General features: G+C 42.5%; 1 protein-coding gene across 2 annotated transcripts in view; it reads right to left on the bottom strand.

The window, feature by feature from the left end:
• wdr37 (WD repeat domain 37) overlaps nucleotides 1-26,166 on the bottom strand; it is a 91,281-nt gene that overhangs the window by 64,197 nt on the left and 918 nt on the right. The window contains exon 2 of one of the 2 annotated variants that reach the window (XM_034171825.1): nucleotides 14,833-15,181. In XM_034171825.1, coding sequence (XP_034027716.1) covers nucleotides 14,833-14,985 — 153 coding nt within the window. In that variant the 5' untranslated portion in view covers nucleotides 14,986-15,181. The remainder of the gene's footprint in view (nucleotides 1-14,832; nucleotides 15,182-26,166) is intronic. The other variant, XM_034171816.1, reaches the window with a different exon arrangement.

Below are 26,166 nucleotides of genomic sequence, written 5' to 3'. Positions count from 1 at the left end.
TGTAGTGACGAACTGTGTTAACTGACAATGGTTTTCTGAAGTGTTCCTGAGCCCACGCGGTAAAATCCTTTACACAATGATGTTGGTTTTTAATGCAGTGCCGCCTAAGGGATCGAAGGTCACAGGCATTCAATATTGGTTTTCGGCCTTGTCGCTTATGTGTAGAAAGTTCTCCAGATTCTCTGAATCTTCTGATTATACAACCCCCCTAAATTTTCATCCCCAAAACTAACACCTGCATCAAATCAGATCTGCTCGTGGTCTTAGTCTGCACCTAAGAGTGATCACACCTTGGAGAGCTGTTGCACCAAGTGGACTGACATGAATCATGGCTCCAACACGAGAGATGTCAATTGAAACAAAGGAGAGGATTAGCAAACTCTTAAAAGAGGGTAAATCATCACGCAATGTTGCAAAAGATGTTGGTTGTTCACAGTCAGCTGTGTCTAAACTCTGGACCAAATACAAACAACATGGGAAGGTTGTTAAAGGCAAACATACTGGTAGACCAAGGAAGACATCAAAGCATCAAGACAGAAAACTTAAAGCAATGTGTCTCAAAAATCGAAAATGCACAAAAAAACAAATGAGGAACGAATGGGAGGAAACTGGAGTCAACGTCTGTGACCGAACTGTAAGAAACCACCTAAAGGAAATGGAATTTACATACAGAAAAGCTAAACAAAAGCCATCATTAACACCTAAACAGAAAAAAAACAAGGTTACAATGGGCTAAGGAAAAGCAATCATGGACTGTGGATGACTGGATGAAAGTCATATTCAGTGATGAATCTCGAATCTGCATTGAGCAAGGTGATGATGCTGGAACTTTTGTTTGGTGCCGTTCCAATGAGATTTATGAAGATGACTGCCTGAAGAGAACATGTAAATTTCCACAGTCATTGATGATATGGGGCTGCATGTCAGGTAAAGGCACTGGGGAGATGGCTGTCATTACATCATCAATAAATGCACAAGTTTACGTTGATATTTTGGACACTTTTCTTATCCCATCAATTGAAAGGATGTTTGGGGATGATGAAATCATTTTTCAAGATGATAATGCATAGTGTTTCTTAAAGCCAGAAAGTTGCCATTTGAAATGACTTTAGTTTTGTGTCATGTCTGTGATTTGCTTTTTTTCTACAAAATTAAACAACTGAATGAACATCTTCCGAGGCTGGTGATTCCATAATTTTTGCCAGGGGTTGTATTATGGACTGTAGATGATGGAATCCATAAATTCCTTGTAACTGAATGTTGAGAAACATTGTTCTTAAACTGTTGGACAAAGTGGTGATCCTCGCCCCATCTTTGCTTGTGAATGGCTGAGCCTTTCATACCCAATAAATGACACTCACAATTAGTGTCCTCAGTTCCAAATGCTTATTGAGTGTTTTTAGAAGGAAAGGTGATGTAACACAGTGGTAAACATACCACTGTCCCTGTTGTGAAAGTGTAGTGACACGGACCCACAACAGGGGGCGTAAAGGAACGGACAATGAAAGAGTCAAATATGAACACTTTACTGTTGTGAAAAGCACAACCAAACACAGCAGATTACAGAATATGTACAAAAAATGTCAATTAGCAAAGGTGACGTGTGGGCAGGCTCGAGGATAGAGGACGTCTGTCCTGAGAAGAACCGGAACCACACGATTTCCTCCGCCACCGAACCTGGAGAATACTGGAGCCGCCAAATCCCAAACACCCCAGGTGCCACTGTCTCCGCGTGTCGGATCTGGTACTGCTGGCGAGGAGCAGAGACAATCAGATGTGGGTGTGTGAACACCCAGTAACAACAACGGTGGGAATTCCACCTCCACCTCTAACACACACTCGTGCAGTGTCTGAGTAACCACTTATCTGGATATGCAGGCTGAGAAGGTTACCTCCGAAGGTAGACGATATCTCGGCAACGAGGTGGAGATGACGTCCGGTCTTTATGGAGTGGGATGATGAAGTGTAGATGGGTGACAGCTGTCAAGAGATAATGAGTGACAGCTGTCACCCCCGGCTGTGTCCGTGGCGGCAACGCCCTCTCGTGCCTGAAGCCCGCACTTCAGGCAGGGCGCCCTCTGGTGGTGGGCCAGCAGTACCTCCTCTTCTGGCGGCCCACACAACAGGACCCCCCCTCAACGGGCGCCTCCTGGCGCCCGAACAGGCTTGTCTGGGTAACGGCGGTAGAAATCGGCCAGGAGGGCCGGGTCCAGGATGAAGCTCCTCTTCACCCAGGAGCGTTCTTCGGGTCCATACCCCTCCCAGTCCACCAAATACTGGAACCCCCGGCCCATCCGACGGACGTCCAGGAGCCGGCGCACTGTCCAAGCCGGCTCCCCGTCGATGATCCGGGCAGGAGGCGGCGCCGGTCCGGGAGCACAGAGGGGTGAGGTGCGGTGGGGTTTGATTCTTGACACGTGAAAAACCGGGTGGATCCGCAGTGAAGCTGGCAGTCGGAGCTTCGGAGTCGGAGGTCCAATGTACCTGTCCTTGAGCTTTGGAGAGTCCACCTGGAGGGGGATGTCCTTTGTGGATAGCCACACCTCCTGCCCGGGCTGGTAAGCAGGGGCCGGGGGCCGCCGGCGGTCTGCATGGGTCTTCGCCCTCGTCCGGGCCTTTAACAAGGCAGAACGGGTGGAGCGCCACACCCGACGGCACTTCCGCAGGTGGGCCTGGACCGAGGGCACACCGACCTCTCCCTCCACCACGGGAAACAACGGGGGCTGATACCCCAAACACACCTCAAATGGGGAGAGGCCGGTGGCAGAGGACACCTGGCTGTTATGTGCGTACTCGATCCAGGCCAGATGTTCACTCCAGGCCGTCGGGTGGGCGGACGTCACACAGCGCAGGGCTTGCTCCAATTCCTGATTGGCCCGTTCTGCCTGTCCATTGGTCTGCGGGTGATACCCGGACGAGAGGCTCACAGTGGCCCCCAGTTCCCGGCAGAAGCTCCTCCAGACGTGTGAGGAAAACTGGGGACCACGATCAGAGACGATGTCGGTAGGTATCCCATGCAGACGGACGACGTGGTGGACCAGGAGGTTTGCAATCTCCTGGGCCGTGGGGAGCTTCGGGAGGGCCACGAAGTGGGCTGCCTTGGAGAATCGGTCCACTATCGTGAAGATGGTTGTCATGCCCTGGGACGGCGGGAGGCCCGTGACAAAATCCAGACCGATGTGGGACCAGGGGCGATGAGGCACAGGAAGTGGCTGAAGAAGTCCCTGTGCCTTCTGGTGGTCTGCCTTGCCCCTGGCACAGGTGGTGCAGGCCTGGATATATTCCCGGACGTCGGCCTCCAGAGACGCCCACCAGAAGCGCTGCCAGACCACTGCCACGGTCCTTCACACCCCCGGATGACAGGAGAGCTTAGAACCGTGACAGAAATCCAAGACAGCAGCTCTTGCCTCTGGTGGGACGTAGAGTCTGTTCTTCGGCCCTGTTCCGGGGTCCGGGCTCCGTGCCAGGGCCTCCCGGACGGTCTTCTCCACGTCCCAGGTGAGGGTGGCCATGATAGTGGACTCCGGAATGATGGGCTCCGGTGGATCCGACAGCTCAGTCTTGACTTCATCTTCATGCACCCGGGACAAGGCATCCGATCTCTGGTTCTTGGTCCCGGGGCAGTAGGTGATCCGGAAGTCAAAACGCCCGAAGAACAGTGACCAGCGGGTTTGCCTGGGGTTCAGCCGCCTGGCGGTCCTGATATACTCCAGGTTCCGATGGTCAGTGGAAACCGTGAACGGCACAGACGCTCCCTCCAACAGGTGTCTCCACTCCTCAAGAGCCTCTTTCACCGCAAGGAGTTCTCGATTGCCGACGTCATAGTTCCGTTCAGCTGGGGTCAACCTGCGGGAAAAATAGGCACACGGGTGAAGGACCTTATCGGTCTCTCCGCTCTGGGATAGCACGGCTCCTATCCCTGAGTCAGAGGCGTCCACTTCGACCACAAACTGGCGGCTAAGGTCGGGCTGCACCAGCACTGGTGCAGTCGAGAACTGTCGTTTCAACTCCTTGAATGTGGCTTCACACCGATCCGACCAGGTGAAGGGGACTTTAGGAGAGGTCAGGGCTGTCAGGGGGCTAACTACCTGGCTATAGCCCTTTATGAACCTCCTGTAGAAATTTGCAAAGCCGAGGAACTGTTGCAGCTTCCTCCGGCTTGTAGGTTGGGGCCAATCTCTCACCGCCGCAACCTTGGCCGGATCAGGGGCGACGGAGTTGGAGGAGATGATAAACCCCAGGAAGGACAAAGAAGTGCGGTGAAACTCACACTTCTCGCCCTTCACAAACAGCCGGTTCTCCAACAACCGCTGCAGGACCTGACGTACATGCTGGACATGAGTCTCAGGGTCCGGGGAAAAGATGAGAATATCGTCCAGATATACGAAGACGAATCGGTGCAGGAAGTCCAGCAAGACATCGTTTACCAAAGCTTGGAACGTTGCGGGGGCGTTAGTGAGGCCGAACGGCATGACCAGGTACTCAAAGTGACCTAACAGGGTGTTAAATGCCGTCTTCCATTCGTCTCCCTTCCGGACCCGAACCAGGTGATACGCATTCCGAAGATCCAATTTTGTAAAGGTTTTGGCTCCATGCAGGGGGGTGAACACGGAATCCAACAAGGGCAACGGGTATCGATTGCGAACCGTAATCTCATTCAGCCCCCTGTAATCGATGAATGGACGGAGTCCGCCATCTTTCTTGCCCACAAAAACGAAACCTGCACCCATCGGGGAGGTGGAATTTCGGATCAACCCAGCAGCTAATGAGTCCCGGATGTAGGTCTCCATTGATTTGCGTTCAGGTCGTGAGAGGTTGTACAGCCTGCTGGACGGGAACTCCACGCCTGGTATCAAATCAATGGCACAATCGTACGGACGGTGCGGAGGAAGGGTGAGTGCCAGATCCTTGCTGAAGACGTCAGCAAGATCGTGGTACTCAACCGGCACCGCTGTCAGATTGGGAGGGACTTTGACGTCCTCCTTAGCCTGTAAACCGGGAGGAACCGAGGATCCTAAACACACCCGATGGCAGGTTTCGCTCCACTGAACCACCACCCCAGATGGCCAATCAATCCGGGGATTGTGTTTCAACATCCAAGGGAAGCCCAAAATCACGCGGGAGGTAGAAGGAGTCACAAAAAACTCGATCTCCTCCCGATGATTCCCAGACACTACCAGAGCTACTGGTTGTGTCTTGTGTGTGATTAAAGGGAGAAGGGTGCCATCTAGTGCCCGCACCTGCAATGGTGAAGGAAGTGCCACCAGAGGGAGCCCTGCTTCCCTAGCCCATCTGCTATCCAGCAGATTCCCTTCTGACCCCGTGTCCACCAGTGCTGGGGCTTGAAGGATTAAATCCCCACTCAGGATTGTAACTGGGAGTCGTGTGGCAATACGTGTGTGTCCCACGTGCATGTTATGACCCCCCTTTAGCCCAGTCTCTAAAGGCAAGTGTTGTCGTTTTGGCCGTTTGGGGCAGTTTCTCTGTATATGCTCCTTTGAGCTGCAGAAAAAACACTCCCCGTGGACCAGCCTCCTCATTCTGTCATTTGATCTTATATTGGCCCTGCGCGTTTCCCTAGCAACACCAGCAGGGGGTGCTGTTGCCCCACGGAGCGCTGCGGCTGTGGAGCGTGGGGAGGGCGGAACCTTTTCAGACCCGGAAGGGAGAGGGACGGCGCATGCCCGGCCACGTCCTTCGTCTCGCTCCCGACGGCGTTCCTCTAACCGATTGTCTAACCGTATAACGAGATCAATAAGTCCATCCAAATCCCGTGGTTCGTCCTTGGCCACCAGGTGCTCCTTCAGGACCGACGACAGTCCGTTTATGAAGGCGGCGCGGAGCGCAGCGTTATTCCAGCCGGACCTCGCAGCCGCAATGCGGAAGTTGACTGCATAAGCGGCTGCACGCCGGCGTCCCTGTCTCATTGACAGCAGCACAGTTGAAGCGGTCTCCCCCCTGTTAGGGTGGTCAAACACGGTTTTGAACTCCCTCACAAACCCAGTGTAAGTATGAAGGAGCCGTGAATTTTGCTCCCAAAGCGCCGTAGCCCAAGCGCGTGCCTCTCCTCGAAGCAGATTAATTACATAAGCTACTTTACTAGCATCAGACGCGTACATGACGGGACGTTGTGCAAAGACGAGCGAACACTGCATGAGAAAGTCCGTGCACGTCTCCACACAACCTCCGTACGGCTCTGGGGGGCTTATGTATGCTTCAGGGGATGGTGGGAGGGGTTGTTGAACGACCACTGGAACATTCATATCCTGCACAGGGTCGGCAGGAGGAGGAGCTGCAGCAGCGCCCTGAGCGCTCGCTGCCACCTGTGCAGAGAGAGCCTCCACCCTGCGGTTCAGGAGGATGTTTTGCTCGGTCATCTGATCCAACAGAGCCGTAAAGGCGGTGAGGATGTGCTGCAACTCACCAATCACGCCTCCTGCAGACGCCTGTGCACCCTGCTCTCCCACTGGCCGTTCAATGGCTGGGTGACGCCCCTCGGAGTCCATGACGCTGGCCGAGATATCCTGTTGTGAAAGTGTAGTGACACGGACCCACAACAGGGGGCGTAAAGGAACGGACAATGAAAGAGTCAAATATGCACACTTTACTGTTGTGAAAAGCACAACCAAACACAGCAGATTACAGAATATGTACAATAGTCAATTAGCAAAGGTGACGTGTGGGCAGGCTCGAGGATAGAGGACGTCTGTCCTGAGAAGAACCGGAACCACACGATTTCCTCCGCCACCGAACCTGGAGAATACTGGAGCCGCCAAATGCCGAACACCCCAGGTGGCCACTGTCTCCGCGTGTCGGATCTGGTACTGCTGGCGAGGAGCAGAGACAATCAGATGTGGGTGTGTGAACACCCAGTAACAACAACGGTGGGAATTCCACCTCCACCTCTAACACACACTCGTGCAGTGTCTGAGTAACCACTTATCTGGATATGCAGGCTGAGAAGGTTACCTCCTAAGTTAGACGATATCTCGGCAACGAGGTGGAGATGACGTCCGGTCTTTATGGAGTGGGATGATGAAGTGTAGATGGGTGACAGCTGTCAAGAGATAATGAGTGACAGCTGTCACCCCCGGCTGTGTCCGTGGCGGCAGCGCCCTCTCGTGCCTGAAGCCCGCACTTCAGGCAGGGCGCCCTCTGGTGGTGGGCCAGCAGTACCTCCTCTTCTGGCGGCCCACACAACAGTCCCAGCTTTTTTGAAACGTGTTGCAGGCATCAATTTCTAAATGAGCAAATATTTGTACAAAAACAATAAAGTTTACCAGTTTGAACATTAAATATCTTGTCTTTGTAGTGTATTCAACTGAATATAGGTTGACGAGGATTTACAAATCATTGTATTCTGTTTTTATTTACATTTCACACAATGTCCCAACTTCATTGGAATTGGGGTTGTATGTGCCACTATACCTTTTTGTTGTTGTTGTATTTTCACTCTACAGGCTGTTTCAAAGGTGAAAAGGGAGTCAGCAGGCTGCAAGACTTGTGTTTACATAGCCTAATTTAACTGCTAAGATTAGACTATCACAACTGAATAAATCTTTTAAATCCAGACTTAAAAATATATTTACTCCCTCTTAAAATTAGTCATACAAATGGTATATTAATTTAATTAATTATAGTACTGTATGATTTGTGTGTTTTTATTCATTGTTTTTAGCTGTTTATTGATGTTCTTTTATCATTCAAAAATTGTAAAGCATTTTATAACAATTGTTCTGAAAAGTGCGATACAAAAAAATTAATATAAGCACAAGAAACCCAACAGTCCAAATGATAAGAGACAACTTATTTTTTTTTTGTAATGCAGATTTTATTCAGTTTTTGTTTTATAAAACACACAATTATATAAAACACAGAAGTATATATGCCACAGCGACCGTTTTAAATCTACTTTACAGTTAGCCAGTTGGTAAAAGCAGACCATGTACAATCATACTGATGCATTTTACATAGGATGCTGTATGTCACTTTCTCATAAGATGCCACTTTAACCATAGTTGTCAGCCATTCATCATAAGGAGGAGGGTTCTTTTTCATCCAGTGTCTTAATAGAATCCTTTTTGCTGTAGTCAGAGCCAGAACAAGCCACCTCTTATCAAAAAGTGAGAAGTGTGAGTCTGGGAGTTCTATTGTGGAGCCTAAAACTGCAAGTCTGGCAGTGATATTAAACCTTCTTTTCAATACTTCAAAAATGACTTCCATAATGTTCTTCCACCAATCTTGAAGAGCAGGGCAGGTCCAGAGAATATGTAGGATAGATGCTCCCTCCTCATCACATCTCCAGCATGTGTCTTTAGGAATCAAGTTCCATTTATGAAGTTGCTGAGGGGTCCTATGCCACCTATGAATGATTTTCAACTGAATAAACTTGTTACTCATTTCTTTATACATTGTGTTTAAATTTTGTAAACATGAGTGCCAGTCATTTTCAGATATGTCCAAGGCCAGCTCTTCAGTCCAGTGTTTTTTAACCTTTGATAATGGGTCGCCCGTTTGAATAAGTAACATTTTGTATATGTTAGAGGTAATACCTTTGCCACTGGTCAACTTACAAAGCAAGATTTCCACAGAGCTGCCCGAAGGATAGCTGAGTGCTTCCCAACCATTTGGTCAATGAACTACGTAATTGGACATATTTCCAAAATTGACTGCGTGGCAAGTTATACCTATCAACAACCTCATCAAAGCTCAGATAGTTTTTGGTCTTGGCATCAAACAAATGGAATACAAAGGATATTCCCACTTTATGCCACTGTGGCCAGTTAACTAATTTTCCCCCAATAAGAATTTTTTTATTATTCCTTAAAGGAGCTCGTGGTGACTTAAGAAAATCCCAGTGACCCGTTCTATGTAATTTAATCCAAATTGATTTGGCTGCTGTAATAATGGGATGATCCCTGTGTATTCCTGTTTTGACACCAAATAAAGTCACGCATGGAGATTCACCTCCATTCACATCAGACTCCAGCTGAAGCCAGGGAGGTTTATCGGAGGAATTAAAAGTGGGTAACCAAACTCTAAGTTGTTTTACACATAATACCATTTAAAATTAGGTAAGGAAAAACCACGTTTGTCAATACTCGCTTGTAACTTCTTTAAACTCAAACGGTGATGTGATTTTCCCCATAGAAAATCCAATATTAAAGCATCTACCTCTTTAAAAAAGGAGTCTTGAATATACAAAGGAATATTACTGAGGAGATAAAAAATAACTGGCGCTATCATCATTTTAATAGAGTTAATTTTTCCCCACAAAGACAGGTGAATTTTAGACCATCTACCAAAGTCATTTCTTATTTTCCCAATCAAGGGACCAGTATTCATTTTAACCATATTATTATAATCAGAAGTGATCTGTATACCCAAATATTTAATACTTTTGGGAGACCAACAGAATCTCCATTTTTTAAATAGAGAGGAGGGGCAGTGTCCAGACATGGGCATAGCTTCAGACTTATCCCAATTTACTTTGTATCCAGACAGTAATGTAAAATCTTCAATACAGTCTAATAAAATGGGAACAGATTCTTCGGGTTTAGTTAGAAGGACCAGCATATCATCTGCATACAAAAGAAGCTTATAATGACTGCTCCCTACATTAATACCATGAATGGCTGTATGATGGTTCAATTGCAATCACAAACAAGCCAGGGCTCAGCGGACAGCCTTGTCTCGTGGATCTTTGCAACTGAAATAGACTAGATATGAGTCCGTTAGTTAAGACACAAGCAGAGGGCTTGTCACATAAAGTTTTTATCCATGTAATGAAATTACTCCCAAAGCCAAATTTCCCCAACATCTTAAAAAGGAATTCCCATTCCACGCAATCAAATGCTTTAGCAGCATCCAATGATAGAGCAATAGTCGGCTGTATCGAGTCAAATACATGATATTGTAAATTAACTAGTCTCCTAATGTTATTTGAGCCATATCTGTTAGGAATAAATCCAGACTGATCTATATGTATTAAACTACCAATAACATTTTTTAACCGAATAGCGAGTACTTTTGCTAGGATTTTTTGATCGCAATTGAGTAAAGAAACTGGTCGATATCCATCAGGATCTAAAGCATCTTTACCTTTCTTGTGGATTAGAGTTATAAGTGCAGGATGCATTGATTGTGGTAGTCAACCATTTTGAAAAGCTTCATTATAAATATCTAATAACAGAGGGCTTAAAATATCTTCAAATGATTTGTAGAAGTCCAAAGGGATACCATCTAAACCTGGTGCCTTATTCAGTGGCATGCATTTAATGGCCCGAGAGATCTCCTGTGTAATTAAAGGAGCCTCTAAAAATTCTCTATCCTGTTCTGTAAGTTGAGGGAGGTTGAGATCTGCAAATTTTTGATCATCTTATTTACCTTGGGAAGAATATAGATTATTATAAAAAGTTCTGAATCTATCATTTATCTGTTGAGATGAAGTTGTAACAGTGCCATCTAATTGTCTAATTCCTGGAATGTGGTTCATACTGTTAAACTGTTTGAGGCGGTAAGCTAGGAGGCGGCCTGGCTTTTCACCCATTTCCCAGTATGCTTGTTTAGTTTGGAACAAAGCGTACTCAGCTTTTTTGGTGTATAAGGTATTTAAGTTATATTTCACATTTATAATTTTGTTCAAAGTAGTCCTACTCTTAGTTTGGGAATGTAGTGACTCAAGTACCCTGAGTTCTGCTTCTAATGAAATTACTTTTTCATTAGAGGCCTTTTTCTTGAAAGCCGCATAAAATATTATTTTCCCTCTTAAATACGCTTTTAGTGCATCCCACCAAGTACTAATAGATGTGTCGCCCATTTTATTTGATTCCTTAAAAAATTGAATTTCCTCTCTAATCAATTTAGTAAATGATTCATCCCTAAGTAATGACACATTCAGTTGCCACCTACGGCTTTTCTGAGTTTGTGAGAATTTTTTTACGCAAAGAAAAAACGGTGCATGGTCTGAGATTACAATGTTACCTATACTTGAGTCAACTGAGTGGTTTACCATCGTTTCTGATATTAAAAAATAATCTATCCTTGTATAAACATTATGCATGGGTGAGAAGAAAGAATAATCTCTGCTATCGGGGTGCATCAGTCTCCAGATATCCCGAAGGCCGTTATCAGAACATAATTGCCTGATGGCCATTGCTGACCGGCTGTCTGTATTACTACGTGGTTGTGACCGGTCTAAATCCCTGTCCCAAATTTGGTTAAAATCTCCAGCCAAAATTATTTGAGCGCCATCTGAATCCAAAAGAATTTGTGATAGATTATGAAAAAATTCTGGTCTATCCGAATTAGGTGCATAAATGTTACAAAGAATTACTGGTGTGTCCAGCAATTGTCCTTTGACAACAACATATCTACCATCCTGGTCCCGCAACACTTCAGTTTCAATGAAGTTAACAGCCTTGTGGACAATGATAGACACCCCTCTACTACTGCTTGTTCCAGTGCTTGAAAACACTTTTCCTATCCAAGAACCTTTAAGCTTAAATGACTCAGATTTGGTTAAATGGGTCTCCTGAATATAAGCTATATCAACTTTAGAGGACTTTAAATATGCCAAGATCTTCTTTCTTTTAATAACATTATTTAATCCCTTTACATTCCAGCTGGCCAACTTCAAGTCAATTATACCATCCATCAAGTTAAGTAAAATGTAACATGTATATTACATCTGTATACAAAGATAAACATTAAGGTTGGTCGGTTGTGGCATAAGATGAACAATACAGGGAAATATAAAAACATGACACACAAAAACAGAACATGAACGCACCCCATAGAACAAGAGTGGGGTGAAAAACAAAGCAAAAAGCAAGGCATAGCCATGCTAAAAAAGTAAAAAAAGAAAAACCTTGTGCGATCACTGGCCCTCAACTTCGTGACCCCTCGCCAACTAAATATTACCTCCTAGTAAATTCTCATATTCTAACTTAAATAAACAGAAGGAAAAACAAACAAACAGAAAAACAGTGCTTATAATTGCACTGTAAAGAGAATATTAATTACTTATATGAAATGAATGTGTCATTTTTCTTCTTTTCTTGGGTCGACAAAAATGTACATTTTTCTGAAAATAAATAGTTTGATTTTTTTCCTTTATCACAAAAATAAGTAAGATAGTAATAGACTGCGTTTTAATCATAAGTAAAATATCTTTTATCAGCCAAAATAATGTTCCTCCATTTTTCCAATCACAAAAATAAATTAAATTGTTATTTTACTTGTTTTCTTTAATTTTTATATATTTTTAAATCAAAGGATAAGAATAAAAGATCTTTCCCTATTTTCCATTTTTATCCCTTAATTTCATTTCATTTACCCCCCCATCTAAGGATAAATAAGTGGTTATGTTTTATTATCATTGTCATCCCAATATGAAATAATTATGACAACAACAATAAAACAAACAAACAAACAATCCATTAGTATTGTTTTCCCCTTCAATAATATGTGAAGGAAAATATAAGTATGTTAATCAATTGCTATAAGTCTCCAAAAGTCACATCAAAATACACATTATGAGTTCAGCAAATACAACAGGTAGAGTGAGTTTCAGCACTTACATATGAAAAAATTCCAGTTCACTGATCATTGGTCTTTTGGGAATTTTTTTGCAATAAATTCCACTGCGTCCCCCGGTGAAGTAAATCTGTGACGAAATCCGTTGTGTTTTATTTCAAGGGTTGCAGGGAAACGGAGAGCATACTCCACCTGCCTCTCTCTCAGAGCAGCTTTAACTTGGTTGAAAGACATGCGGTGGACCGTTGTTTCCCTCGAGTAGTCGGGAAAAAACATGATTTTAACTCCCTGCCTAATGATCTGACCTCTTTCTCTGGCGACACGGAGTATTTCTTCTTTATCTCGATAGCGGAGCATGTTGACCATCACGGGCCACGGGCGCTCTCTCTCTCCCCGGGCGCGCCTTGGCGCACCCACTCAATGTGCGCGCTGTATCTCCAGCTCCCCGAGCGGGTGGCCCAGCATCACTGGAAGCTCGTGTTGCAGGAACTTTATCATGTCATTCCCTTCTTTGGACTCTGGCAGGCCCATAATTTTAATATTACAACGTCTCTCCCTGTTGTCTAAATTTTCCAAATGGGCTCTCACTTTTTCTAGTTCCTCACGAAAAGTCACCAGCTCAGTCTCTGATGGGCCTCTGCTTTCTTCCAGCGCCACCACTCTCTCCTCCATGTCATCCACACGTGATGTCAATGTTCCAAGTTTCGTCTCGATCTCCCCTATTGACGATTTAATATCTTTCGTGTCTTTTTCAATGTTCGCAGTCGAGTCACGTATTGCCTGTATCTGAGGAGCCAGAAACTCTAGAGTTATTGTCCCTTCACCACTGGCTGTGGCACTTGACGTAGTATTGGATGTTGCATTAGATTCGGGCTGCAGCGGCTCACCTGGGGCTTTGCTAACATACGCATCCATCTTCTTATTAGCTTTAGCCTGTTGCTCGAGCGGGGGATCGAGGCGTTGTATCTTTCCAGCACCGCATCCAGGCATTGGTATATCAGGTCAGTTCAGCTTCGAGATTGTTAATCTCACAAAAAGTACAGTCCTTTCGACAAAAAAGGGCGGAATAAAAATGAATTTCAATATATTTGGCTTAGGGTCACGGAGCAACTTTTCAAGCAGCCATCTTCGCCAAGAGCCCACATGATCTCAGAGACAACTTATTTGACAGCAGCTATGGTGCCACTCATCTGAAAACAATTACACTGATCCTTCACCAAGTATTGACATTTGTTATAAAGTAACACAAATCATGTTTTTCTTTTGCTCTTCTAGAAATGGCTTTCATCTTCCATGACAGAAGTACACATTGGTATAATCTAAAACATCTGCCAGTCACTTACACACTGTTTACCTTTCCATTTTAATGTACATATCACGCACGCACACGTCGCTTCACAGGTCATTCTGCAGCCAACTCCCAAAAGTTAACAACCGAGATCCTTCTGATCAAACAGAAAGGAGCTTTTTATTATGTCAGCAGGGAGTTTTCTAGAGCTGCACCAGGAACTGGTTGCTCATCAACCACCTCACTGCTGTCCCTTTGCTGGAAGAAATAAATCAATTCTATCTTTGGAAATGGTTAATTACTAACTTCACATGCAGATTGAGAACAATGGCAAATTCATTGCTGGTTCCTTTTCTTTGCCAAAAAACAAAATCAGCTGCGAGCATGCATATCCCTATGACAAAAAAAAACAAAAAAACAACTACATGCAACTGCAATGATAAATCTAATAGACTTTAACACTTTAATGAAACTGGGGCAAAGATTTAAACTGTTTAAATCCTGTGACAACATAAATCTAACATTTACCCTGTGGGCAAAGACAATTCATAAACATTTTAAAGCATCAAGCTATGAACGTTCCAACGGCCGTGATGAAACAAAAGCAATGCTGTTCAACCAGATTTTACTCCCCTGATTAAACTAAAAAGCCCGACAAACAAAACTCAGTAACAACATGAGGATTCATAAAAATAACTAGGTTTTTGTTTGTTTGTTTTTAACTGATTCACACAATACTCCACAACATACTGTGAATGTAAAGTGAATCTTTGGAGAATGATGTCTTCTTAGTAAAATATGTAACTGTTTATTACAGCTGACATTTCTCAGTGGATGAACCGTAGATGTGAGATTTTTTATTTCTTTTTGCAGTCAGAGACGGCTGGATCAGAGTGCATATATATATATGTGTGTGTGTGTGTGTGTGTGTGTGTGTGTGTGTGTGTGTGTGTGTGTGTGTGTGTGTGTGTGTGTGTGTGTGTGTGTGTGTGTGTGTGTGTCCTCACCTGTCCCTCCAGCATGTCTCCTCTTTGGATACCGGCCGGCCGGTCCTCTGTACTGTTGGTGCGCCGGATGGACAAACTGTGAGCTTTGCGTTTTTGCTTGGGGTGACGGGCAGCCGATGTTGAGCCGCTGCTGCTTCCACCCTCCACAGGCATCCCTCCTCCCTCCGGGATGGCCCTGCCCCCTTCTCACCTCCTACCTGTGAAGCAGGTAAACAAAGGCCGACTGGTTGGCTGGCTGAGGTATGTGGGAGGGTTAACGCCACCAGCCTGCAGTTGATAAAGAAGTGAAGACTGACATCCCGGGCGCTGTCCAGCCAGGTGTTAAGATCAGCCTCTCTGCAGGGATCAGCTTCAACACAAATATAAATATGCAGTTAATTCCAAACACTTTTTAGCATCAGTTGTCTTCTACAGCATTCTGCAGCTGAATCTAAACTATCAACAACAAAGCCCTCAGAAGGTCCATTAGCGCTGCCAAAGTCACACTGCTTAAAGCTTCTTCTGGATCCAAAATCTGTTCAGATCAACATCAAAAATCCCTCATTTTCGAGTACACCTTCCATCTAATCACAAAATTTCATAAATATCTTCTCACAAAATCTTTTGAGTTCAATGTTGCTATGCACCAAACATTCCACTGGATGTCAGTTTGCAGAATATATTCCAGATCACCTCTAAAACTGAATCAATTATTTCCTGGAACATTATCAATCTGCTCACTGAATTTCACTGAAACCCTTTCATTGCACCGTGCATCGGCAAAGCAGCGACAGCAGGGTATCGTTTTCACCCATGTCTGTGTGTGGGTCTGGGGGCAAGATAACGCAAAAAACGGCTGGATGGATTTCCACCAAACTTGGTGGGAATATTACTTGGACAGATATCCAGACGTGAGTAGATTTTGGAGTAGTTTGGTCATAGGTCAATGAAAACATGGTCCAAAAAAGACAATTTTCTTTGTATATATCTACAACCCCAATTCCAATGAAGTTGGGACATTGTGTGAAATGTAAATAAAAACAGAATTCAATGATTTGCAAATCCTCTTAAACCTTTATTCAATTGAATACACCACAAAGACAAGATATTTAATGTTCAAACTGATAAACTTTATTGTTTTTGTGCAAATATTTGTTCATTTTGAAATGGATGCCTGCAATAGATTTCAAAAAAGCTGGGACAGGGGCAACAAAAGACTGAGAAAGTTGATGAATGCTCAAAGAACACCTGTTTGGAATATTCCACAGGTGAACAGGTTATTTGGAAACAGGTGAGTGTCATGAATGGGTATAAAAGGAGCATCCCCAAAAGGCTCAGCTATTCACAAGCAAAGATGGGGCGAGGATCACCACTTTTGAACAACTAGTCCAACAGTTTAAGAACAATATTTCTCAATGTTCAATTACAAGGAATTTAGGGATTCCATCATCTACAGTCCATAATATAATCAGAAGATTCAGAGAATCTGGAGAACTTTCTACACGTAAGCGGCAAGGCGGAAAACCAACACTGAATGCCCGTGACCTTCAATCCCTCAGGCGGCACTGCATTAAAACCGACATCACTGGGTAAAGGATTTTATCGCGTGGGCTCAGGAACACTTCAGAAAACCATTGTCAGTTAACACAATTCGTCGCTACATCCACAAGTGCAAGTTAAAACTCTATCATGCAAAGCGAAAACCATACATCAACAAAATCCGGAAATGCCACCGCCTTCTCTGGGCCCGAGCTCATTTGAAATGGACAGACGCAAAGTGGAAAAGTGTGCTGTGGTCTGATGAGTCCACATTTCAAATTGTTTTTGGAAATCATGGACGTTGTATCGTCCGGACAAAAGAGGAAAAAGACCATCCAGATTGTTACCAGTGCAAAGTTCAAAAGCCAGAATCTGTGATGGTATGGGAGTCTGTTAGTGCCCATGACATGGGCAACTTACACATCTGTGATGGCACAATCAACGCTGAAAGGTACATCCAGTATTGGAGCAACAACTGCTGCCATCCAAGCAACGTTTTTTTCAGGGACGTCCCTGCTTATTTCAGCAAAACAATGCCAAGCCACATTCTGCACGTGTTACAACAGCGTGGCTTCGTAGTAAAAGAGTGCGGGTACTAGACTGGCCTGCCTGCAGTCCAGACCTGTGCACATTGAAAATGTATGGTGCATTATGAAGCACAAAATACGACAACAGAGCCCCCGGACTGTTGAACAACTGAAGTTGTACATCAAGCAAGAATGGGAATGAATTCCACCTACAAAGCTTCAAATTCTTCAATGACTTGCAGGCATCCATTTCAAAATGAGCAAATATTTGCACAAAAACAATAAAGTTGATCAGTTTGAACATTAAATATATTGTCTTTGTGGTGTATTCAATTGAATATAGGTTGAAGAGGATTTGCAAATCATTGTATTCTGTTTTTATTTACACTTTACACAATGTCCCAACTTCATGGGAATTGGGTTTGTATTTCTATTTATGTCCAGAGATCAAGGATCCAGTGACCAATTTCAGATTAATTTACTTTAAGACTTAGTAAAATGTTGTTGACATAGAAAACCTGTAAAGCCTACTTTTAGTACACAGAAAATTCACAGGCGGTATTGATAAGGGAATCGATAAGGATTCGGATCGATAAGCGTAATCGATAATGGCATCAATATCGATAAAATCTTATCAATATCCATCCCTATTTCTGTCACATGGAAAGACATGGTAAATGTCATATTTATTTTCAACTGGGCAGTGAATGTTTTGTTTCTTTAAAAACTTGACTCTTATAGAGAGTCAAGACAGAAGTCAGACTACCACAGCAAGAATTTTAGCTGAGGAAGCTTCTGCAGTTAGAAGCGAAACATCCTTGTGTCAAGCAACCCAGTCCAGTTGAAGATTCAAGCTTCTCTACTATGGAAACCACCTGGACAACTGAGAGCCTTCACAGAAACATTTTATGTGTAGAAAGTTTAACTATTTGCATATTCAACACCCAGAATTTTGCACACTTGGATGGACACACCCCAAACTGCGTTAAGTGGATGTGCTATTTTTTCCTCATTTAGAAGACACAATCCTCAGTGTGCTCCATTACTAAATCAGCATGCACCTTTTTTTTCTTTTTTTTTTGCGGGTGCTGCTGTGTTTGCGCATGTTTTCCCACATGTAACCTTCAGTAAATCAGCCCATCTTTAATGTGATAATTTGCAATATGGAAGTAATTAAATTAAATAAGCAGGAAATAACGCACAGCAGGCCATCCAGCTATTGAGTGGCCCTTTTGGTCCCTTCAAAATGATCACAGACAAAACGGTGCCACAATTTCTATACCATTTACTCAGTTTACACCAGTGGTGGGCACAGCTAACCAAAAAGTTAGCTTCGATAACCATTAATCCGATAACTGAAAAGTTATCCTTTATGACGCCAAACCGATAATCTGCTAACAAAAAAAAAAGATCTTTATTACTGATAACCGATAACTTAGTATTGATTTGGATGTGGCCACACCAGATTACACTGTCGGCTTCTGATAAACCAGTTTCACTTTAAGCACCGCAGGGGGCTGCTGGGTAAATTCAAGGATCACAAACACAAAAAGAACGCACGAAAAATGAATAAATAAAAAAACCTCAAACACTAGCATCCTCTTTCAAAAGCAGTACAACACAGTATTAGAAGTCACAGTTTATCTCGGTATTAGATACACCATCATTTACGAACTAAAAGCTGCTGCTTTTTTCACACGCTTTGAATCTTGTGGCTTAAACAACCGAAATACGTCCATTAATGCATTGATTGGCAGAGTAAAAGATATGTAGTAAATATAAATTCTTATCTGTTAGTTTCAATGGGATTCATTTAATTCTGAAGAAAATATTCCATACGAAGCGTACTGATGATCCAAAACGGTGTGTAAACGGTGAAGAAAAGTCCCTCACAGCTGCGCAGTGAGATCTCCTCTCTCACCGAGTCTTGGCGATTAAATTATCCAGTCAGCCACAAAGAAATAAAATAATGTTAAAATTAGTCAGTATTGTTTGTGTTGAGTGGACGGTAGCAGTGTAACATCCAAAGTGAACCTGAACTACACTACCCACAATCCTCCCTGCGTCAACTGGCCAATCAGGTCTTGCGCTTTATGAGGACATCATCAGCAAGCGACAGCCAGTCTGCCATAAACCATGGAAATAGAGACCTGGCATGGACGTCACGTGACTAGCGGCGTGCCACACGGCAGCCATTACTAAGGGTGGACAGAGCACCTTGAGCCAGTTAAGGCACCTGTTAAACAGAAGCGCAATGAGGGAAAAAAGGCAGCCAGTGCTTCACCATCAACTGCACCAACTACAAATTCTCGAATACTAAAATGAACTGTACAAGACCCTTAATGTAATTATGTAAAATAAATGTCTATTTTAAAGTCGTTATGTCGCAATTTAATATTGATATAATATTTATATAATGATTGACATATTGATATATCATTGGAAAGAACAATTAAAGGGCTTTAAAACAAGCCTACTTTTATTCAAATCTGCTAACAAATAGTGTCAATAGAGCAATAAAAGCAGCACAGTTTGTCATAATTTCCCCAAATTTCTGCATTTTACATAAAAGTTTTTTTTTCACCCACACATGCATAGGTTCATTGGAAAGAGCTTTCAAAGGGCTTTAAAACAAGCTTACATTTATTAAAATCCATTAAGAAATAGTGACGCTACTGCAAAAAAGTGGTCAGTTTATTATTGATGATCTGCACATCTCCACCCTTAGTAATGGTGTCTTCCTGTCCTGAGCGATGCTAATAGATTGAGGCACGCACGTCCATTCCAGGTCTATATTTCCATGCCATAAACCATTGATTTACACACGACAGGGATTAAAATGTTTGATTTTAGGGTTTACAATTGTTTCTGACTGTTAAACTTTGCTCACTTTACCAGAAAAAAAAAAAAATGTTAGCGGACTGAAAGCTATCAGAACTAAATCTAATGGAAGACAATTGGTCCGCTGTTAGTTTTAAAGCTTATCTAAAAAGCTGATCCGCTAACAAAAACGTTAGCTTTGATAATGGTTATCGGGTTAGCTGAACTGTGCCCATCACTGGTTTACACACACATAACCTGAAAGCTTACAGTCTGCACTTGCAATTTGTGTTGCTTATTTGCCTAAAACTCCACTATGGTGTGATACTAGGGATGGGTATCGAAAACCGGTTCCTGTCAAGAACCGATAAGAAATAATTTAATCCACCGATATCAATAGCCATTTTGTTTAATGATCCCTTTATCGGTCCTTCAGTCGGAGGCTCGGCTGGAATTTACGTCGACATCACGTCACGTGACATGCCGCACACCAATCACGCTCGTCGTCAACACAGCAGCAGAATTTTCCTAAACAATGGTGGAGAGACCAGAGCGAGTGAAGCGGTCGCAAGCGTGGCTTCATTTTGAGAAAAAGGACGCTAACAGTGTGAAGCGCAACTTTTGCAGCGCTGTTATATCATGTAAGGGTGGCAACACCTCAAACACGTTTAAACATTTGTTGACACATGGCGTTAACTACCAAGAATGTCACTTGTTCGACAAGTTTCGGAAAAGTTCAGCCGCTGCAACTCCGCCGGAGAGCAAAGATGGCCATGCTTATTTTCTGTCCTCCTGTATGTTAATATTAGCAATTTCAATGACCTATTCTGTAACGTTATTTAACGTAAACAAAACAAATATTCTGTCGTTTGATCCATTTTAGACAATATTAGCGGTGGACCGAGCATTCCTGTTGCCTGCAGGGATCCACCATCTCCAGCTTCACATCCCAGCCCCTCGCCCCCTCCGTTTAGCCAGCCGACCCCATTCACACTTACCACAAGAAGCAAGTTATCACAGGACATGATCGATGAATGTCATCCATCATGCACTCACCAAATTCATTGTGAAAGGTTTGCACCCTTTCTCAACAGTGGAGGAGCCAGCATTCAGGTAGGTTAAGGTTCATAAATAATAAAACGTCATGAAGCCTTATTTCTTCAGTTATAATTTATAAAACGACTTGAGGTAACAGACACCATTAATTATTAAAAACTGTACCAATGGATCTTTGTTGAGCAATATTGCAAAAAGAAAAATGTCATGATCATACTCATAAATTATGAGAATGTGATAAAAATATATACAATGATAAATAATACCAGTTTAATATTTTGTAGGGAGATGACAAAGAAACTATGCCCCAGATATAACCCGCCATCAAGAGATACCCTGTCTAACCAACTGATCCCCGCATGGTATAATGTCGAAAAGGACAATTTACTAGAGGATCTAAAGGATGATAAAAAGGCAGCAATAACAGCAGATGGGTGGACAAGTCTTAATCAAGACCACTATCTGACTGTTACACTACTATATTCCATAATTATAATTATGATTCCATAATTTTTGCCAGGGGTTGTAGTAGTACTATAATATTTTGGATGTATTACACATGGCCATTTTTGAACCTGAAGGTGAAGGTGAAAGAACTGTTTTTGGTGCTTAATGCTGGCCTGGGACATTAAACATTTTTGGCAGTGACACCCCAACATTTGGGCTGCCGCCCCCTGGTGGTGAAATTCCTCCAGATTGCTTGAATTGTAAACAAACTAATGATTACTATGTAATGTTATTATTTGTGTTATGGCTGTGATGTACATGCACTTTTCCTTACACTACAGGTATGTGTATTTTTAACTTATTTTCTATTTTTCAGACCTGCCCCAGCATATGCTCCTCCTGGATGTGAGGACACGATGGAACTCACTGTACTTAATGGTGGAGAGATTTTCTGAGCAGTTCCCTGCCATTCAGGCTGCATCTATGGACCCGTGGCTGAAGAAGCTGAGTGGCAAGGAGAAGTAAGGATGGGGTTGTGTGGCTATTATTCCTATGCAATGGAAGGATTGTGTTAATTATGAAATATGAATGTCCAGAGTGGTGGAGAAGTTGGATGGGGAGGACTTTAGAAAGGCAGAGGAATTTGTGAAGCTGATGCGTGTCCTCTATACTTCCATCCTGTGTGTCTCAAATGACACAAATCCAACCTGCGGGCAGATACTTCCTATTCTTGAAAAACTGGAGGGCACCTTTATGGTTCAGGGAGAGGACTCTCCATTTTCAAGAAACATAAAGGAAAAGATCTGGACCGATCTCTCCACACGATACCAGGTACTGTGCAACATGACATTTATCACAAATACTAAAAGTCATAGTTCCCAGCTAGATGAATGTCTCCCTTTTCTCTTTTTTGAAGGATGCTGAAGTCCTCACCTTCCTGGAGGAGGCAACTGCAATGGACCCACGGTTTAAATTAAAAAAGGACATGGATGACATCTGGGACCGATTAAAGGCAGCAGCAGTAGCAGTAAATAGTCCAGTGGAGCAAGAGTTATGATAGTGATTTAATTGTGGCACATTTCTATTGTGAGATTTCCTCATGTTCCATACACTCATTTTTATTTTCTCCTTAAGCCACCTGAGCAAGAAGAGAGGAATCAACAGCCACGGTGTGATGATGAAGAGGAGGAAGAGGAAGTAAGCGCAGTCCATTATGACAATAGTATCAAATCACTGTCACAGCAATTCACTGTTCGTGTATATGAAATTAAAATTAATTTGGTTATGGTCAAATTAATTTCAGATCATACCAGTAAAGAAACCAAAGACCGCCTTGGAGGAGCTGTTTGCAGCAGAGGACCAGCAGCTGCAGCAGACAGTCCAACAGCTGCAGACCAACCAATCCATCCTTGACAGAGTGGAGCATGAGATCCAGCTGTACAGAACCCTACCTCCAGTATCTGTGTCTGCTAACCCCACTTACTATATGGTGGTGGCAGAAACGGGACACAATGCCGTTGCTTTACCCACTTTCGGCTACTTATCTATGTGTCCAGTCATCTTCAACCCCATCTGAGAGGGTCTTTTCTACAGCTGGAGACACAATCAGCCCTGAAAGATCAAGGATCCTTCCCAAAAAAGCAAATATGCTTATCTTCTTAAACAAGAACTGTTGGGTTTGTACTTCCGGACATCTAGGATCCAGTAACTGTACAGATTTTTTTATTTTTATTATTTATGTCCAGAGATCAAGGATCCAGTGACTGTACAGATTTTATTTATTTATGTCCAGAGATCAAGGATCCAGTGACCAATTTCATATTTATTTATTTTAAGACTCAATAAAACATTGTTGACATAGAAAACCTGTAAAGCCTACTTTTAGTACACAGAAAATTCACAAGAGGTATCGATAAGGAATCGGATTGATAAGCGGAATCAATAATAGTACTGATATCAATAAAATCTTATCGATACCCATCCCTATGTGGTACAGAACTAAATTAACAGTTCTGTCAATGTCAAAGTGTTTATGGGAGGTACTGTACATATTTCTATTTCGACATACTAATAAAAGTGTGTGCTGCTCTTCTACTCCTACTTAAAATTAAAACGATGACTGCTGGCAATGTTTTTGCAGCAATACTTAATTTACATTAAATATGCTGTCCTACCAAATTGGAAACACTATTAAACAGTATGCAAAAATTGTTAAACTACACATCTGTGAGAGGAATATGGAAAGTGAAATGCTTATAAAGTTAGATGTTCCGTTTTTTTTTTTTTTTTTTTTTTTTAAAGGAAACAAGCATCGAACAAATGTGTCACTCATATTTAATACTGACAATCAGTGATTCATAACAGTATGAAATACTACAACAGGTCAATTAGTATGAATTAACACAAGTGATGAGATGCAGGGGTGGTGGCCAAGTTGTTAGTGCACTTTGCTTCAGTGTGGAAGGTTCCCGGTTCAAACCCCACCCCTGCCACATTCCTCCATATAACGTGGAGTTGCGTCAGGAAGGGCATCTGGCATATAACTTATGCCAATTCAACATGCAGATCCACCTCGGATTTGCTGTGGCAACCCCTAAGTGTAAACAAGGGAGCAGCCAAAGCGACTTACTAACACAAGTGATGAGGTACTATCAATTTCTATTTAATACACTAGATGGCGGACACTGTTGCCAGGCAGCCACCATCTTGCTTAGCATTATTACATGTCATCAGGCATCAGACTGACTTAAAGTTGGGTTAAACTGATCTGAAAATGTCATTTTGTGCAGCGTTCAGGTGCAGCAACAAGCTGACAAAGGACTGTTTAGTGAGCTTTCATAAGTATTATATGTAACATTAATGATATTGGGGAAATGACTAAAATTTCTGAAAAATGTTAGAAAATTTTTTTGTTTTGTTTTGGGTAGATCTGTATTCTGTAAAGTAGTGACTTCTCTTTTATTGCCTGAATGCTTTGTCGTGAGAAATCTCTCACCATCGCTTAGCGATTCAATTAGAACTCTTACTTTCATAAGTCTCAATTTATCCCTTTTTAATTCGTCTCAGGTTTCGTTTTCCATCCTGAGATTTTCTGCAAGAGCAAATTCATACAATGGAAATGTTTTTTCTCTAAATTTGGTTGGTAACATGACAGTCACTAACCATCTTTGACATTGTATATTTTGCTACTAATATAAGAATATACGTACAAGTGAGAAGATTAATTTCTCTATGATATACTCCATAGTAATTCCCAATGTAGTGCTTTCAGATTTCTTTCAACTTGGTCTGGAAATTATTTCCCATCTTTATCTTAACTTCATAGACATTCATTCAGAATCAGACTAGTGTCTATCACACTAGTATCTTGTGTCGTGGCAGACATAGTGTGTTTATATATGTTTCTGTTTGAAAAACTGATGGTGTTATTTTCTATTTTAATAAAGATAAGACTTCAGTGGTAGGATAGTATAAACAAAATTCACAAACCAAGGTGAACTCTTCACAACATATGGACTGGGACTAACAAATTCTTTCAAGTCTATTATACAAACAGAATAGGAATATATATATTAAAAATTATATAAATCGTCTGATCCTCTTCTGTATTTGTTTAGATAAATATTGGCTGTGCAAATGTGGGACTGAGTTTGAATAAATGTAACAGCTGCTGGTTTATTCTATGTTTATTTCTGTGTATCATGTGCAAGGGCCAAACAATCAGATCCAAAATACTCCTGAAGGGGTTGGAATGTTACATGTAAAGTTCCTTACTATCGCCAATATTGGTAGTATTCTTACAAGTTTTGTTTTTTTTTTGCTCTTATTGTTTGCACACTGATATGCAAGTAAGTAACAGCCTAATTTATTTTCTGCTGATCTTGGACTTGGCCCACTTTATTTGTTTAGGGGGTGTGAGAATTTGTGCTGCTGTGAAAACCTGAGTTGTGTTCCTGCTTTCAAAATTTAAAGTAAACTTTTTTAACACTATCTGTTTTATACATTGACATACAGTGTGTTGTTTTCATTTTTATCAGTTTGCTTGACTTAAGTCATTTAAATTTTAATATGAGAGGTTACCATCACTGTAGCCTGTTTTGCTCATGAAGTGTAACAGATTGTGGCATGTTCATGATCACCTTAAGAATTTCTCCATTGTAGTTTGACAACCTAAGGGCTCCCAAACACCATTTTGCATAGGACCCCCACAAAGCTCGAAACGGCACTGGTCCATCTTATTTGCTTTGTGTTCAGAACCAGAGTGTAAATAAGCACCCTATTTCAGAAACTTTTCCCCATTATCCTCTGTACTACATTTTATGGCCCAAATCAATCAATATGCTCAAAAAAAAATTAAGTGTGCATTAGTCAACAAAAAGTGTGGTTAACAAGTAGGTACATGCAAATGACCTACATATGGCATCCACTGTTGTGGCTGTATCAGATGTACCTGGCCTGAGAGACTTTCCAGGCAGTAGTGCTGAGTTCGCACTTCGTGAAATCGGGAATCCCCCTATTTGAAGACGTAGATAAACCCCCCGCAACCTTGTTTTCCAACGGATTACGGTGACGAGTAGAAGTTAGGAAATTCTGTGATTGAAAAACTGCTTTGAAAAAGTTTAAGTAATTCACCTCAAAGGTGAGTAAACTCAGTTTTCAAATCATATAGAACATTAATGTGATCATGTACCTTTCTGTGAGGTTTGGTGGTGATCGAACCCTTCGCATGCATATTTTCATGATCCGCAAAACCAATGTGGAGTTGGCAAGACACGGCAAAATTGCAGTTTATTTTAGCTTGGAAACTACTGTCACAAGACAGTGTTTCTATGGTGGATCGCTGCAAATTACACATTTAAATGAGATAATAATTAGGTTTGACAGAGTACCATTATTCTGAAATGTAAAGAATGAGACACCAGTCAGCTTCCTGGTGTTTTTCCCTTAAGCACTCAGACGTAAATTG

The sequence above is a fragment of the Thalassophryne amazonica genome, chromosome 1 (assembly GCF_902500255.1).
Source record: "Thalassophryne amazonica chromosome 1, fThaAma1.1, whole genome shotgun sequence".
In the NCBI taxonomy this organism is placed as follows: domain Eukaryota; kingdom Metazoa; phylum Chordata; class Actinopteri; order Batrachoidiformes; family Batrachoididae; genus Thalassophryne; species Thalassophryne amazonica.
This window is presented reverse-complemented; position numbering and strand designations above follow the sequence as displayed.